At 35.2% G+C, this 18,215-nt stretch overlaps 1 protein-coding gene across 2 annotated transcripts in view; it reads right to left on the bottom strand.

Moving 5' to 3' along the window:
- KCNK2 (potassium two pore domain channel subfamily K member 2) overlaps positions 1–18,215 on the bottom strand; it is a 219,747-nt gene that overhangs the window by 64,111 nt on the left and 137,421 nt on the right. For both annotated transcript variants that reach the window (XM_044673543.1, XM_044673544.1), the window contains exon 6: positions 16,791–16,930. In XM_044673543.1, coding sequence (XP_044529478.1) covers positions 16,791–16,930 — 140 coding nt within the window. The remainder of the gene's footprint in view (positions 1–16,790; positions 16,931–18,215) is intronic.

Genomic DNA, 18,215 nt, shown 5'->3' with positions numbered 1-18,215 from the left:
GTGTGGTCCCATTCCTCAAATGTTGTTTCCTCCCTCTCTAAGAGAAAAATACACATCGAATAGTCTGCCTTTTTAGCTAAGTGGCAAGAGAAATAGGAAGGAAGGAAGACAAAGCAACAGAAGAAAAACCATTTCTCCATGAGAAGACTTTAGGTGATAATTTCCACCTCAAGAAGGCTTTGTAAACCAAGAGAAAATTTATCAAATGTACACATAGCAGGTGATACTCAGATAGAGGTCCTTAGTAAACAGCATCTCTTCTCTGGAAACCCAGAATCTTGCTTCACCTCCTGGGGAGATGAGTGACCCTTCTACACACTCTGAGTAGTTTGGTTACCACATACTGAGCACTACACAACTCACTCATTAGTCTTTGTTGCTCAGGAGGATCAAATAACCCCTATTGACATTTCACAATGTCTTGCGCGTGCAACATTCATTTAGAAAGTGCCATCTGTCAATAGAAACTGAAAACAAAGTCATTTTCCCAGACGTCTTTGAAAAGACACTTGCCTTTGTTCTCAGTGTGTATAGCACACTCCATAATGGTGGTTTGATTTTGTGTGAAATGTGATTGATTTTACCTTTGTGCACTGGCAGGAGGAATCCTTTACCTTAATAAAAGGAGGATAAATAAAATTATGAAAGCAACATTTGTGCTGGCCACCTTTCCTGGCACAAGATCTCAAAGTTGATGGAAATTTATAACCATGCCAAGGGAGAAAAAAGGGAGTGGGAGTTGGGGGGGGGGAGAGTAAGGGATAGAAAGGACAGGAAGAGAAAGGGAAAGAAGGAAGAAGGGATGGATGAAGGAAGGGTGGAAGAGAAAGGATATAATATTATATCTTGATGCTCTAAATCCCTATTATATGATTTCTAAACAGAATGGAAATATTTGTAAAGCACTTTGAGGCAAAAACTATCATGTAAAGTTATTTTCTTGTTATGTCTCAATAAATAGACAAAATTTCCAAGCCTTCCACTTACAAGATGACTTTTGGTGAAACATTTTCAAAGCAAAAGAAGGATTATGTTTATATGCAAGGAAGATTCAGCTCAAAATGATGAAAATAAAATATCCTTTGGAACTTAATTTTCTTTTCCAGGTGATAATTGGAAAGCAAAGTATACAGGAGAATGCCTGAGGAAATATGGTCTTTGAAAGGAAGACCCCAAGTTATTGAAATGCTGACATGACTATTTGAAGAAATACCAAACATAATAAGGAAAGATCTTATGTAGAAAGTGAGGTTTGAGTTAAGACTTGAAGGGATCCAGGGAAGCCAGGAGGCAGAGTGAGTAGAAAAGGCATTCCAGACCTGGGGAACAGCCAGGGAAAAGGTAATGAATTGGTAGATAGAGCATCATGTGTTATGGACTGCAAAAATAGGAAGAATTTCATTTTTAAAAGTCTTAGAACTTCTAAGGTGTTTATGTCTCAGTTAGATGAATTTGAGTATAGTCTCTATAGGTACACTGAGTTCTTTCTTTGTAATTAAAGGAGGGAATATTTTTAAAGTTTCTCATTAGAAAAAAAGAAATCAAAACTTGGACAGATGTAAACTACTTTTGAACTAACTGATACTTGTTCAATTCACAGTAAATAATTTGTAAGTCTGTAAAACAGAAAGGAAAAATCTAGAGGCCTGAGCCCAAGATGCCCATAACATATAGACCTGACCAACATATATATATATATTTTTTTTTTCATATAAAATTTATATCTAGGCATTATTCAAGATCCTATTTTATTTGCAGTTTTCCTATGCCTTCTTTTAAAGATTGCTATGTTGTCAGGATTCTTATATCATCATCTTTAATTATAATAATGATAATAATAATTAAAATAATATTATCTATCACTTATAGAATACTTTTAGGTTTACAAAGTGCTTTCTATGTATTATTTCAGTTGATCCTTTAAACAAGTCTCTAATCTAGTTGTTATTATCCTCATTTTATAGATGAGAAAATTGAAGTGAATAAGAATGAAGGGATTTATCTATGGTCACTCAGCTTAAAACCAAGACCTTTCTGATGCCATATGCAGTATTTTATATAGTATGCCAAGAATGGTTCCACCTTCAGGGAGTCTTTTTTAAAGTATCATAAGATTTAGAGGGCCCTTATGAACAATCTCTTTGATGCTGCAGAATTTATGAAAAATCCCATGGAAAAATTGTTGGCATTTTTGACCAATTGAATCTTGCCTTTGCATCCAGTTCTGCTATTATTATAAATGCAAACTAAATCATGATAATCATCCCTTACTTGATGTCAGTTTAATCTTCGGTTGTGATACTCCTCATTTCTCTTGTCCTTTTACAGGGAATCCCTTTATCTATCAGGGGGTAGGTGTATTAAATGAAAAAAAAAAAAACATTTCAGGGCCTGAATTTCTTACAAATGCTCACTGATGATGACTGTTGCTTCCCAAAAGTCCATCTTAAAATATTCATAGAAAATTCCTTTTATGATCATCAAGTTGTAAGCCAGAGGGCAAAAAAAAGGAGTACCAGAGCAGTGTTTGTACTGAACAGTTATTCCCTAAAGATGCTCAAGCCTAACAGCAACAAAAAGAATAGTGTAAAGAGTGAAGAAATGTATCTAAGTAATAAAAATAGGATATTTTAAGAAAGATTGAAAATGTGAAAGCATTCCTAGTCAAAGTACATAATCTTTTCCAAAAGAGGAAAAGAAGGAAAAGCAAAGAATCCAGATCTAAATTTGAACATAAGGGCAATCTCTCATAATCAATTGTACTTTTCCCTATTAATATATTCATACTCAACTAAAGATAACTTAGTACAAGAAGTATTTTATCTTGTCTTTGAGCCTTTAGTCTTTTTTCCTGCTGATGGTTGATAGATTAATCCTCAATCCCCCCCCACCCCCAACAACAACAACAACAACAACAACAATCAACTTTGATCAAATAACTCCAAAACATTCAATGCTTCCTTAGTGCTGATAAAGTTCATACTTCTTAGTCTCACATTCAAGGTCTTCCACAATCCAACTTCAAATCATTTTAACATTCTTATCTTCTACTATTGTTCTACACTAATTTGTCAGTCTTCCACACACAGTATTTCCACCCACCTGGAATCTACCAATCAATATCAGCCTTTTATTTCCTCCATTCAATCTTTCCTAGTCACCCAGTCTCTCCCTTAAATTCTCAAAATTTCATTATTTTCATAATTCATTTAATAACTATTGCCTTGTGGCAACTTCTCTGTAGTATACTAGACCATTATTAAAATTTGTATTTTAATTTTCATGTTTATGAATCTTTTCCTTAACTAGGTTGTAATTTCCTTGAGGTTAGGAAGTATGTCTGCCTGTTTCTTTGATTCCCTCCAATTACTTTGCATAGTTCTTCCTTCAAAGTCGGTATTCAATTAGTTATTCATTTGAAATTAAATTCTTATTTCATTAATTTTTGATGGAGTATATATGAAAGGTGAAAAATTAAACATGCCCAACAGATTCAGGAACAGTGATTCCCCATCTTTCTATATGATTTTAAAGAGAGCCACTTGGGTTGGAAAGAACATTTTTTGTTATTTAGAGGCAATCTTCATGAACTATGGGGAACTGGACCCACTGATCTTTCTTTTTTCTTAAATCACATTAAGCACTCATCTCAAAAAAGCAATAGTTGCCTAAGTATTTTTATCCCACTGCTTAAATAATCCATTAGTGTCTATATATGAATGCCCTGTTTCCAGAAAGAGGCATTTTAGCAAAAAGGAGAATGTGATTTTATGAAAAAAGATTTTTACTCATACCAATCCTTCACAATCCGTCTTGTACTCATTCTCCATTACAGTTTAAAAAAAGAAACAAAACAAACACAATTTCACTGCAGCTATTATGTCTCCATGGAAAATTATTTAGTTCATTACAGTTTTCCTTGAGGAATGCAGATTAACTGTAATTATATGTGGCACTTTTGAAACAATATAGCTTTGTTCCAACCAACCATTTCCTTTTCAAATATTTTAGGCAGATTAGCTATAACCAAAATGCTTTTATTTCAGCATGTTCACTGAAAACAATCCATTTTTCCTTACTTCCAAACATGATATTTTCATTAAAGTTATTTCTTTTCATTGGAAAAAGTCACATTTTAATATAAATGCAGAATGGGAACCAAAGCCACATATGTGTGTAGATTCATGTGTTCAAACCTTAACTATACACCATAAAAGGACATATTTTATTGAGATAATAATACAAGACTTGGCTTCAATATTCTGCATAATCTTTCCATCCAGAGAAAACATGTAATTAATGGATCTTTAACATAGAGACACAATAGTGTCTCAATACTATCACTTGACTTTTTTGTGCTACATTGTGTATCTTTTTAAATTATAAAAACTATTCTACTCACTAGTTCCAAGGAAAAAACCCTTATTTTCTGTCTTAGAATCATTTTGGTCTAAGGTAGAAGAGTGGAAAGTGCTAGGTCATGGGGATTAAGTGACATGTCCAGGGTCGCACAGCTAGGAAGTGTCCACATAGTTGCTCCCTCCCTTATACTGTTTAATATCATTCTTAAAAATATGCTTGATGAACATATGTATTAATTAAAAATATAGACCACTTCAGCTGACTTAACATGCATCAAGTACCTACTGCTACTTCTACTATTATTGCTACTCCTACTCCTACTAGATAGCTAGCATTTACATAGTTCTCTAAGGTTTGCAAAGCTTTACAAATATCTTATTTTATCCTCACAACAACCCTGGGAGGTAAGTTTTATTATGATTCCCAATTTCCAGAGGAGAGAGCTAAAGTAAACAGATATTAAATGACTTAAATAGGGTTATCCAGTTAGTTAAGTATATGAGACAGAATTTAAAATCAGGTTCCCTAACTTCAAATGAAATGTTCTTTCCATTGTGCTACCTGGTTCTTTTATGTACCAGGCACTGTGCTGGGTTCTGGAGATTCAAAAACAAAATTGAAACTGCCCCTGCATCCAAAGAGCTTACATTCTCCTTGAATAGATGAGATGAGGGCATGTTAGGGAAGTGAATACATGTCCACAAATAAGCTGAAACAAAATAAAAAATAAATGCAAAGTAATTTCAAAGATGTTTATAGAATAAGGGCAAAGTGAAAACAAATAATCTTACTCTGGTCTCTCTGTCTCTTGGGTCAAACCACCATCAGTCAGACTGACAGTTGCTTCCTAAGATATTTTACTTACTTGTTAGTTCATTAAAGGCAAAAATAAAACAATATAATCCTCCTCAATCTGGGAAGGTTTTGGTGTGGACTAAATGATTCCTTCCAATCTCACAATCTCTTTGGTCTATATCCTTTGTTAACAACCCGTCAGTTCTAAGAAGTTTCTATGAAACAAGAAGTTATCTCTTTTTTGTAAAAATGGTGTCAAAAATAAGAATCACCTTCCTAAAGTCAGTTCATTTGAACATAACTACGTGTCAGCCTGTGTTTAATGATTTGGTGTCCTTGCATGTATCCCAGGGCAAAGGCAGTCAGGTGGTCATTTCTGAAGATTATACAAGCTTTTATTTTTAAACCCTTACCTTCCATCATAGAATTATGACAGTGTATCAGTTCAAAGAAGGAAGAGTGATAAGGGCTAGGCAATGGGGGTCAAGTGACTTGCCAGGGTCACATAGTTAGGAAGTGTCTGAGACCAAATTTGAACATAAGACCTCCCATCTCTGGGCCAGGTTCCCAATCAACTGAGCCACCCAGCTGCTCCTATACTAGCATTTAAAAAGAATTGTCTTTTTCTATGTTGAGCAACGCATAAAATATTACCTTTTAAGAATAGCCAAAAAATTTTCCCATTTTCGTTTAGTACATATACTTATATTAGCAATAAAATTTTTAAAATTGCATGTGTATGTGTTTTAAGGAGTAGAGCATATTTTATTAGACACAGGAGCATTTTCCTTCAACCACATTCACCAGAATAGATCAGATTCAATACAAAGCTTTTAGTGCGATTAAGGATACAACTCCATTTTTAAATAAACTGGTAATGACAGGAAATAACAATCATAGTGCTTTAAAGTTTGCAAAGCATTTGAAAAATATTTTTATCCTGTTATCTTACAAACCAGGGATGTAGCTACCATTATTGACCACATTTTATTGATGAGGAAACTGAGGTAGATGAAGATTAAGTAATTTGCCCAATGTAATAATAATAATAATAATAATAGTAGGAGTAGAAGTTGTTGTTGTTATTATTGAGTCATATCTGACTCTGTGACCTTTAAGGAGTTTTCTTGACTAATATACTCAAGTGGTTTCCTATTTCCTTCTCCATCTTATTTTAATATAAGGAAACTGATGCAAACAGGGAGGGATAAGTGAGCTGCCCAGGGTCACAAAGCTAGCAAGTGTCTGAGTACAGATTTGTACTCAAGAAGATGAGTCTTTCTGACTTCAGGTCTAGTCACTTATCTACTGTGCCACTTAGCTATTCCTAGTAATAGAAGTAGCTATCATTTATGTAGTACTTTAAAGTTTGCAAAGTACCTTCCAAATTTTATCTTGGTTTACTCTCATAAGCCACCAGGTTGTACAAATGCTATCACTTGATACTTATTTCCATATTATCCATTTTTGCAATAGAGTAAATCTTTTAAAAGCAAACCCCAAATCATATACCCACATATACAAATGATAAGTGATAAGTCATGTTTTTTCTTTTGCATCATCTTCTGTTTTTCTAATTGGAGGGTGGAGCCATGAACTCCAAACTTTCATTTAAGGAGAGAACAGCTCAGATATCTCATTTCTCACCTGACTACACTAAACTCTGGGATTCCTCTGACTGACTTTATCATGCCTCAGCATCTTTCCACATTAAACTTTAAAATCCTTAAGGCTTGGGACTGCCTCCATTCCCTTCCCCACTTTTTTTGGGGGGGGCACTTAATTTGTATCCCTAATACTAAGTACAGTGGTTCTTACAATGTGCTTAGACCAGTGGTTTTCAAACTTTTTTGTCCTACCACCCTCTTTCTGGAAAAATATTACTCAGCCCCCTGGAAATTATTGTTTTTAATTTTAATAACAATTAATAGGAAAGATAAATGCACCTATGGCCATCACCGCTTTCCTGGATCACTGCAGCACCCACCAGGGGGCGGTAGTGCCCACTTTGGGAATCACTGGCTTGGACCATAGCAGACACTTAATATATGTTTACTAATTGCGGAGTATACAGTGGGGCAGGCATTGGGGATCAAAAAGGTAAAAAAAAAAAACCAGAAGAGTACTTGTCCTCAAGAATTATAAGATTATCTGATCAATGACACATATAAAACCCAGTGGAATTGCTCGTTGGCTAAGGGCAAGGGGTGGGATGAGGGGAAGAAAGAGCATGAATCAGGTAACCATGGAAAAATATTCTAAATTAATTAAATAAATAAACTTTAAAAAAGAATTATAAGGTTATCACTTATATAAAATATTTTTGAGAAACACTGAGTCAATATACTTTATAACTTATCAAACTGTAAATTATCTGTATAGGTGCTAGAATCAACATTTCAAAATTTCATGTAGCTATTCATTTCCTACTACCTTATGCATGTCTGCACACACAGGTATATATCACATATATATGCCCATATGCATATATGTATAAATAGATTTAAATATAGATGCTCCATCACCTTCATCCTGTCCTTTGAGAAGGGAATACTTTCCTCCAGGGTTTTTGTCTCTAATAATTTCCTTTTAGACACTGTTTTCTTCATTCGAAAAATAGGATTATTACCAAAAAAGGGAAAATGTATTAACCTTTTCAGTTAACTGTTTCTACAGGTAAAAGAAAGACTGAAAGCAGCTTTTACTGCCTTTGTTTCAAAGGGAGGAAAAGTATGAAAATATTTCACTTTTTAATATCTTACCCTTTCCAGAGACTAGTTTTCCTAAGTCCTGTCTCATATAATTTGATTATCCTTGTTCTATCACTGAGGAAAGCAAATAACTTATCTGTTATTTGTGTTTTGTTCAGATACTACAGAACTAACTATATCAATAAAATAAAAGGTAGGAACAAGTTTACTGAGTTCATTTCTGAATTCAGGTCTTCCTGACTCCAGGTCTAGCCCTCTATCCATTTTGCCCCCTAGCTCATCTCTTAATGGGATCAGGAAATGGTTAGAAAAAGAGTTTTGGTTGGAATATGAAGAGTGAAATGCGAAATAACGTGGTCTGCAACCAGTTTGTAGAAGTCAGTAAATTCCAGGTTAATGAGTTTCTGAGTTTGTATTTTATCCTATGGTTGCATAGCTACTAAGTATCTGGGAGTGGATTTGAACTCAGTTCTTCCTGACACCAGGTCTAGAACTCGATCTACTGTGCCACCTAGCTGCCCTAGTTTAAAACAAACATTTTTAGAACCAGGTTTTATTTTACTACGCATTAGAGACATTGATATATGTGCTCTGGTCTGTTCCCAGAGACCTTTATGATAAACCTAAAGGTTTGCATATGATCTCGTGGAATTTACAAATCTTTCTTGTGAGACATCATTCATACTATAAAAAAAGAAAAAAAACTTGGAAATTGCCTAATTCCTGTGTATCAGTAAGTTTAGAGAAAATTCTTTTCAGTCAAAATAAAACTCCATTATAGTCTCTGTCTCTGCCTTTCTCTCTCTTTCTCTCTTTCCTTTTAGGATTAGATTAAAGAGAAATTGCTGTTGGGAGAAATTGCTACAAGGAAAGTAGATGCAGATTGATAGGCAGCAAAGGAAGAGAGTTATCTGGTGAGAAATGTGGCTACCAGCAATGCAAATTTCAGAGAGCTCTTAGGCCAAAAATATAAAAAAGTAAACCTGGCCTAAGACTGAATTTAAGCTAAAGTATCAATCTACCTATGTGGCTGACCTCACCAGTTCTTTGGAAAGGAAATCAAAGAACTGAAACTTAATTTTTAAGTGGCTTGTCTCTAGATATTGTTACTAAGATTTTGCAGCTAAAATATTTGTACAGTTAAAAGTAACAGAAGTGAGTAGAGAGCTTGTATGGTAATAAGCATAGCTGGCATTTATGCAAAAGCTTTACTGTTCCTATCTATTAACTCATTTGATCTGCAAAATGTAAGTCAATCTAAAGTGTACTACTTATCTTATTTAGAGAATAAATTGTATATAGAATAAAAAATTGGGTCTTGGAACTATTGGGCTTATTTAAACATAAATGGTATATGTATGCCTACAAATACATATACTGTGTATTGAAAGAGATGGAGTAGGATGAGATAGAAGAATGCTTGCTAGACTTGAGAGTCGGGAAAAATCTGGATGCAGATCTTGCCTTCCAATCGTATTAGCTGTATGTCCTTGCATAAATCACTTAATTTCTCTGAGCTTCAGGCAATTAACTTCATTGATGGAAGTAGTTTCCACAATGAAAAATTATGAATCCTTGACAAATTGATCTCTGTGTAGTATCTACCTGCTTCATATTCTTTATATCTTGCTTGCCTCCTTCCACTGTGTCCTTTGGAATATTTGTTCCAGGATTAACAAATGACTCTTTATCTTGTACCTTTTCCTAGCATGCTCATGGGTAAGGGAGAAGATTCTAAGTCAGTGATTCCATTGCTGAATAGAACACCCAATGAGGAAACTCCTTCCCAATGTTCTTCCACTTACTGACTTAGAACTTTCCCTGAGGGAACTTAGAGGTAAACTAAACTTTCTAAAGATCATATTACTTGTCTAAAACCATAGAAAAGGCTTTGAACCCAGCCAGGTCTTCCTCACTATCATACATGCTCCCTGTCTATTGTTTTGTTTTTTTTTTAATTTTAAACCCTTAACTTCTGTGTATTGACTTATAGGTGGAAGATTGGTAAGGGTAGGCAATGGGGGTCAAGTGACTTGCCCAGGGTCACACAGCTGGGAAGTGTCTGAGGCCGGATTTGAACCTAGGACCTCCTGTCTCTAGGCCTGGTTCTCAATCCACTGAGCTACCCAGCTGCCCCCATCTATTGTTTTTTAAGTTAAATTTTTTAAAAAGACTTTTGGGCTTATTTTCATTCCTGGGTAGTATGGTCTCTATGGCCAGTCTTTTCAATAATGCTCTCTCTTCCACTTTTAAATCATTTTCTCCATTTGACCTTATTACTTTGGTGCTGTGGTTAGAATGTGGCTGAATAAAATCATGTTGTCTGCTAAAAAGTTATGCTATAACTAACTACCAATCTACTGAAATTTCTCTCTCTCTCTCTCTCTCTCTCTCTCTCTCTCTCTCTCTCTGTTTGTGTGTGTGTGTGTGCATGTGTGTGTTTGTGTATCTGTTTGTCTGTCTCTCTCCAAGGTTATTAATTATCTTACCTCCTTAGCAACAAATCCAATGCTTCATTTTCTGTCCCCATCCTCCTTGTCTTCTTATTGGCATTTGGTACTATGGACCAGAACTCCAAAACCACAGCATCACAGATTTCTAGAGTTGGAAAGGACCCAGAGGTCATCTAGTCCAGGATGAATCTGAACAAGAATCTTTTCTTTGACATTCTTTACAAGTGATCATCCAGATTCAACATAAGAGGAGAATCTCCTATATCTCAAGACACTATATTCCACTTTTGAATAGATCTAGTCATTGGGGAGTTTTTCCTTAAGTTATACTTAAATTTTTATCTTTCCAACATCCTCCCATTTTTCCTAGTTCTATACTTTGGTGTCAAACAAAATGAATAGAATTCCTCTTCTACTTAAAACCCCTACAAATAATTGAAAACAAACATTATGTCCTAATTTCCCTTATTTCTCTGTCTTCTTCATTCTAAACAATCTCAGTTCCTTCAAATGATCCTTGTCTGTCAAGACCCTTCTTTAGCCAGTGATTTGCTATTGCATTCCCTAGGGCTTGTCAACGGCTTTTCTAAAAAGGGGTGTCCTAAACTGAAAATGATTCTCCACATTTAAACTGATCAGACAAGAAAGAAAGCTATCACCTCACTATGCCTTTCTAAAAAATAAATTCTAATATTTCATTAAATTTTATTTCATTGAGGTAGGGAAACCATATCAAACTATAATTTGTAAAACATTAAAAGTCCTAGATGTTTTTTTCTTAAATGAACTCCATCCAGCCATATGCCCCCCCATTGTACTTGCAAAGCTGATTTTTGAACACATATGTAACTTATTTTTATTCCTATTGTCTCATATTATTAGATTTAGCCCATAGTTCTAGCCTGTAAGAGATTTTATCTTGTCATCCATTATGTTAATTATCCCCTCTAGCTTTCTGATATTTGCAATTTTTTATGTTTAAGCCCAGATAAAACTGTTCAGTTCCACAATACCAAATACAATTCTCAAAGACAATCCTTTAAAGACTTCCTTCCAAGTTGACATCAGGCCTTTGAATCTGGCCATTCAACTATCTATAAATATATTGCCATCTAGCCTGTATCTTTTCATCTTTTCCACCAGAATAATATGAGGGATGCTGTCAAATGCTTTGATAAAATCTGGGTACTAGGCACTGCCCCTTTCATATGTGAACAGTTTGGCTGCTGAAAAGGAAAAAAAGAAGAACATTTGCATAAGAACATTCGGATGCATAACATTTGCATCCAAAAATGGTTAAAATCAACTTGTGAAGAAAAGTAGTCTCACAGATAAAATGCTAAGGAAAGACACAGGCTGTTGATTCTGAGAACCAGATAGACCATTGCCTCTCAGATGAATGCACTTAATGTGACTCTTTTGAAGTGAGCACTGGGTAACATGGCCACAAGACACTTGACTCCTTTTCATTTGACTTTTTTTAGAAGTTCAAAGACAAAACTATAGATAAAATAATCATTAGGGGACGGTGGAAAGATTACATAAATGGGAGGTCCATACCTGGCCAAAAATGTGATTTCTTGATTTTCATCTCATAATATAAAGATAAATCATTTACAATCAAGAGGCTCTGATTTGAGTTAGTAAAAAATACAGAGAGTCAGAGAGAAGAAGTTTAGAGAAGAAGATATAGAATAAAATAGAGGAATAGGAGAATGAACTGTACAAGTAAGAATAACAAGAAATTTGGGACAGAAGGCTTCCAGTTGAGACAGTAGAGTCTTCAATAGCTTGATTGAAAACTTAATGATTGGAAAAACAGCAGTAATTTATTGATTGGCTGGAGAAAGCCTGGAGTAGCTATTAGAAAGGGGGAAGCTAGGTGGCACAATGAATAGAGTTTGGAGCCTGAAGACAGGAAGATTCAGCTTCCTGAGTTCAAATCTGACTTCAGAAATTTTATAGCTGGGCAGCCCTGGTGAGACACTTAACCGCATTTACCTCAGTTTCCTCAGCTATAAAATGAGCAGGAGAAGGAAATGGGCAAATCACTCCAGGATCTTTGCCAAGAAAACTCCAGATAGTGTCATGAAAAGTAGATTCAACTAAAATGAATGAGCAACTACTGGAAACTCTTTGGGGAAAAGCTGAAACTTGCTGTATATAAGGAGTTCTCTAGACTTACTACACTTTAGTATCATTTGCATTCTGACAGAGGAGAAAGCTCTTAACATAGTAGAGGGCAACAGACCTTGGATTAAGAGACAAATTCTTAGGGGATAAAACAAGGTTTGTTATTGCTTTGCTGTGAGCTGTGCTTTGCTGTAAGAAAAAACAACAACATAGAACTGATTGAACAAAGCAGAATATTCTACTATTTGCAGATCTGAAGAGTTTGGAAGTTCTCTCCCTAAAGAGAACATCTTGTCACTGAGAGAGTGTAATATTTTTTCTCAGTGTCATGTTAAAGGTGATTGTGAGCTAAAAAAGTCTGATTCATTAGCTTGAAAGCAGAAGAGGAGAAGTTTTGCCAAGCAAGAATATCATGAAAACCAGAAGGGAGGAAGAGAACACAAAAGTGATTTTGTGAAGGGCAGGTTGTTCCTGAGAGGAGCAAAGACCTCAATACCTGCAGTCTAAACCTGGGAGTTGCTCCAGGCACATGGGTTTCCCCATGCATATACTTTGCTTCTAGGTTTAAGTCTATGCTTTCTCTCCTCTAATAAACACTGTGTGCATTGGTGGTAGAATATAACCCAAGTTTGTGGGTAGACATTCCTATCCTTGCTTTATTTTGTATAAATGTTATGAATATTGTTAGTTTTTCTTCATCTTTTAACTTTGTGTTTAAGAGTAAGATGGTAATTAATTTTGTATATGGGGAAGCACAATTACTCAGGAGCTACAATGGCAAGTAGGAGGAATGTGCCTCCTCCTCTACACACACACATACACACTAGAATTGCCTCTAGGACTCTGAGAGACAATAGCTAGTTGTACCCATTGTCCATGGATATGACTGTGCCTTGCCTGGTATGGGATTGGGGAAATGCAATACAGACAACCCAAATCTATTCAGATTGGAGGTGAGTCTACCCAGAGAGAGAGGACATCAGGGGTCTGTGTATCACATTGGTACCATATTCTCAAGCTACATTAACTGGAGGATAGGGGTCTTCACCATACCTGAGCAATACTATAAACTTAATAAGTTGATCTTGCACTTGTAAATCATATCTATATTCTTTTAATTTAATAGGTTAGTAAACCTGTCACAAAAGGAAATATGGTCAGTTTACTGTGACCTCTTCATGAGACAATATTAGATCTTTGACAGAAAAAGTATCACCTCTCTGATATACTTTTCTCCCTTGAATTCTATGATTCCTCACCTTTTTCTAGCCCTTTGAATATAAATATTCCTCAAAATCTCCTTTGCTGATATCATCTACTCCTGTGGCTTCAATTATCACCCCTATATAAATGACTTCCAAATTAATCTCTACTTATATCCTCTAATGGGGAGCTACAGTACCAAATTTTAAGTCTCTTTCTGGATATTACTCTGGAATCTTAAAATCAATATAGGTTCATAGAACTAGAGCTGGAAGGGACTTCAGAAACCATTTATTCTTACTCCCTCATTTTAGTTCTGAAAAACTGAAGTTCAGGGAGATTTAAGGGACTTGTCAACAGTCAAACAGAAATTAAGCATCAGAGACAGTATTTGAACTCAGGCCTTCTGCCTTCAGAGTTAGTCCATGAGACTATGCTTCTTCTTCATCACAAATATGCTCATACATCAAACTTCTTTGTTTATATTGCGGACACAGTCATCTTCCTGGTCATTCATACTTGAAATCTTAAGTCTTGGCATAATTCTTTTCCCCTCACCCCACAAATTCAATCAATTTCCAAATTATTCTAAATTTCTACCTCCATAGACTCTCTTAAAACTAGTCTTACCTCTTTACTTTCATTAAAAGCAACAGACTTCATCTCTTCTTTTGATCCTGTTTCTACTCTATCTCCATTCCTATCCATTATCCATAAGCTCTTACAATTGACACCCAAATATACCACCATATCTCTTTTTTTTTTTACCAAAAACAAAACTAAACAAAAAATCTCTTGTTTTCCCATTGCTTCCCTGAATAAAGTATATGTACATATAGAGTCAATATCCCCCCCTTAAGCTGGATCCAACCTCATTGTCTAGTTATTTATCTCACACACCAGTATTTCCTTCGTGCCTTATATATTATAGTCAGACATGATTAGTCTACTTCCTTCCATTTGCCTCTATTCCTTTGTTTGTGTGTTTTCTCATACTTAGAAAGAATCCACCCTCACTTTCATCTGTAGAAATCCTTCCTTCCCTTTAAGACTCTGTCCAGGAAGGCTTCCTTAATTCCTATTCTTATTCATATGAATTCACTCCTTCTCAAATTTCTATGCCTTAACCTCTCTCTCTCTCTTTCTCTCTCTCAATCTCTCTCTCTCTATCTCTCTCTCTCAATCTCTCTCTCTCTCTATCTTTNACAAAACTAAACAAAAAATCTCTTGTTTTCCCATTGCTTCCCTGAATAAAGTATATGTACATATAGAGTCAATATCCCCCCCTTAAGCTGGATCCAACCTCATTGTCTAGTTATTTATCTCACACACCAGTATTTCCTTCGTGCCTTATATATTATAGTCAGACATGATTAGTCTACTTCCTTCCATTTGCCTCTATTCCTTTGTTTGTGTGTTTTCTCATACTTAGAAAGAATCCACCCTCACTTTCATCTGTAGAAATCCTTCCTTCCCTTTAAGACTCTGTCCAGGAAGGCTTCCTTAATTCCTATTCTTATTCATATGAATTCACTCCTTCTCAAATTTCTATGCCTTAACCTCTCTCTCTCTCTCTCTCTCTCTCTCTCTCTCTCTCTCTCTCTCTCTCTCTCTCTCTCTCTCTCTCTCTCTCCTTCCGTGTGTGTCTGTGTGTGTGTCTCTCTCACTTTCTCTCTCTCACTTTCTTTTTCTCTCTCTCTCCTTCTCTCTTTCATAGATTCTAAGGTAGCAGAAATAAAAAAAAAGAGAAAATGGGAGCTATAGTGGATATATTTCTCAGTTTTTAGTGTGAAATTTAAAAAAAATCAAGCCTTAGAAAACCTTAAAAGTCCCTAGTGTGAGAACATATTATATGCCACAAGAGTCCAGGAAAGATGAGAATCCTTAGCCAGAAGTAACAGGTATTAATAGTAAAAAGGAAAACAAATAAATACTTGGAAAGAAAAGAAATGAGATGACTGGAAAACTGGGTAGGGCTGATTATATTTTTTAACCAGGGGAATTTTCACGAATCCTATCAATTCCCCTTCTTCAGTTCATTTTTCCCCAGACCTTATCAACCTTCCCCTCATTTAATGCCTTGATAGAGTTCTTTCCCCAAACATTATTGGTGGCTTGGAGATGAGAAAATCAAGGAAACTTTGCTCTTGTATGGGAGAAGTAAAGACAGTAAAAGAACAACCAAACTCTTTGGGGAACAAAACAAAATATGCATATACTTTTAAGTTTAATCTCTATTATTAACATTTTAATTAGTGTAGATAATCCACAGAATAACAAATCAAACCCCAATTTATAGTCAACTGGTGATATATGAGGTATAAATGTTCACACTGAAAAAATTAACATTAGGTCTCACAAAACTCTTATAGTTGGTTCCAGCACACTCCTGGATATTATGGATTCCTTGGGCTTTGAGGAAATGTACTCATCATCATTTGTATCATTATTTATTTGGGGAAATGTCTAAGTTCCAAGTTTCAAATGAACTTTTGAAATATGCTGTTTATAAAATGGAAAGTGGCTATATATATCTAAATATTCACACATATACATAGGAAAAGAGATGGACCTCTGTTTTCATTGCCACAACAAACTGCTGGGGATAAAAAAATTTCATGTGGTTTGGCATCTTCTCTTTATAGTAAAAGTCTTACAGTGTTGCCTGGAGCACTAAGAGGTGTACAGAACCAGTGTATGCTGGAGGCAAGACTTGAATCTAGGTCTTCTAGCTCTGAGGCCAGTTCTGGGTTCACAATACTGCCTCTTATAATGGCTAGTATTTAACATATGTACATACAATCAAAAGAAATGAAAATAAATAATACAATAAATAACCAGGAAGTTGAATTATGAATTTATTTAATAATTTCACTTCAATTTTGAAATTTTAAAACACCCAAAGATGTGTTGCATATATCTGCATGTTTCTCTTTTCCTTTTATACTCTGAATTGATTTGAAAGCCTCAAGGTAGAAAACAAAACTAACTATAAAGGAAGTGAATCCCCATAATTACAAATACATAAGATATGCTTTGACTCCTAAACAAAGGTAAATATGTATGATTCATTTGCATAATCTTTAAAAATAAGGAAGAGGAAAAAGAAGCATGTTTGCAAGCTAATTCTTACCTCTTCCTTTGTCTTTTTTGAAATAACCCGAAGCCAGTCTCCAATCATGCTTAGGACAGCAGCAAAGTAAGCAAGTCCTACTAGGATCCAAAACCATACCACTGGCTTGTAAAAATCCAAATATTCAATATCAGATCCTCCTGTAAGGGGAAAACAAAGTAGAACAAAAAATAAATCCATGGTACATGCATTAAGCATTCCAGATACTTAATGAATGTTTTAATTACATTTTTTATTATTCGAATAATAATACTATGTATTTGTCAACAAATCCTTCAATTACATATCACTAATACCACAGAAGTCAAGTAGAGAGAAGAAATCTGACTAAGGCATTTTTTCCCAACTTTCTTAATTCTGTCAGTGGAATGGAAATTCCTTGCGGGCAGAGACTTTCTCATGTATATGTGTATGTGTGTGTGTGAATTCATGTGTGTGTGTTCCCAGTGAATAATTAATCTCCTAGTACAGGATAGGTATTGTCTTGGACATAGAGAAAGCTTGTTGAGTGTAATTAAACTAAATTGAATTGCCTGGTTTATCACTCTTCTTCCATTCTCCCAAGCTTTTATCCTCCTGTTCATTTCTGATGAGATTTAAATTTATTGGGGATTAATAAGATCACCAAGAGAGAATATAGTGAAATAAAAGATGCTCCAAGACAGATTTGAGGAGCACAGACAGGTAGGGAGCATCATAGATAATAGAGTCAGAAAAAAAGACTGAGGAAAAAGTGGTCAGCCAGGTAAAAGAAGACCTGGGAGATAACAATGAAAAACCTAGTGAAGAAGGTGCTTAGTGTTGTCAGATGCTAAAGAAAGGCTGAGAAGGATAAGGTTTGAGGAAAGAACCATCAACTTTGGAAATTAAGAGCTGGAATAGGATAGTGCAGACAAGGTCAACTTGACAAATAGAATAGGGTGAGGCCTCCCATGTGGATTTACATATTTATTTCTGCCTTTTCATCATCATCATCACTATAATAATACTATGAGGGAGGTAGTATAATTGTTATTCCCATCTTAAAGATGGGGAAACAGAGGCTGAGAGAGATGGTGACTCACTTAGATTTACATGGCTGTTGAGTGCTTGCACCAGGATTCAAATGCTGGTGGTCTTTGGCTTCATGTCTAAGGCTTTTTTACTCTTAGGTTACCCTGCTTCCCCTTTGGTAAAATCCCATAGACAACAAGATACAACAAGATACAGAGCCCAGAGAAGAATTTATATCTCTAGGAAATCCTATTAAGTATATTGTCATCTAGACCGAATTCTTCCTTTACTGTCCAAGTAGTTAAGGTTGCTTAATTACCAAGAACAATACAAAACAGTACAAAACTGATTTACCATAGAAATTTTTTAATACCATCAAGGTATTAAACAGTGACCACTGCTAATTGAAAGGAAGTTAATTGAAGGCGATTC

The sequence above is a fragment of the Gracilinanus agilis genome, chromosome 4 (genome assembly GCF_016433145.1).
Source record: "Gracilinanus agilis isolate LMUSP501 chromosome 4, AgileGrace, whole genome shotgun sequence".
NCBI classification, from domain to species: domain Eukaryota; kingdom Metazoa; phylum Chordata; class Mammalia; order Didelphimorphia; family Didelphidae; genus Gracilinanus; species Gracilinanus agilis.
This window is presented reverse-complemented; position numbering and strand designations above follow the sequence as displayed.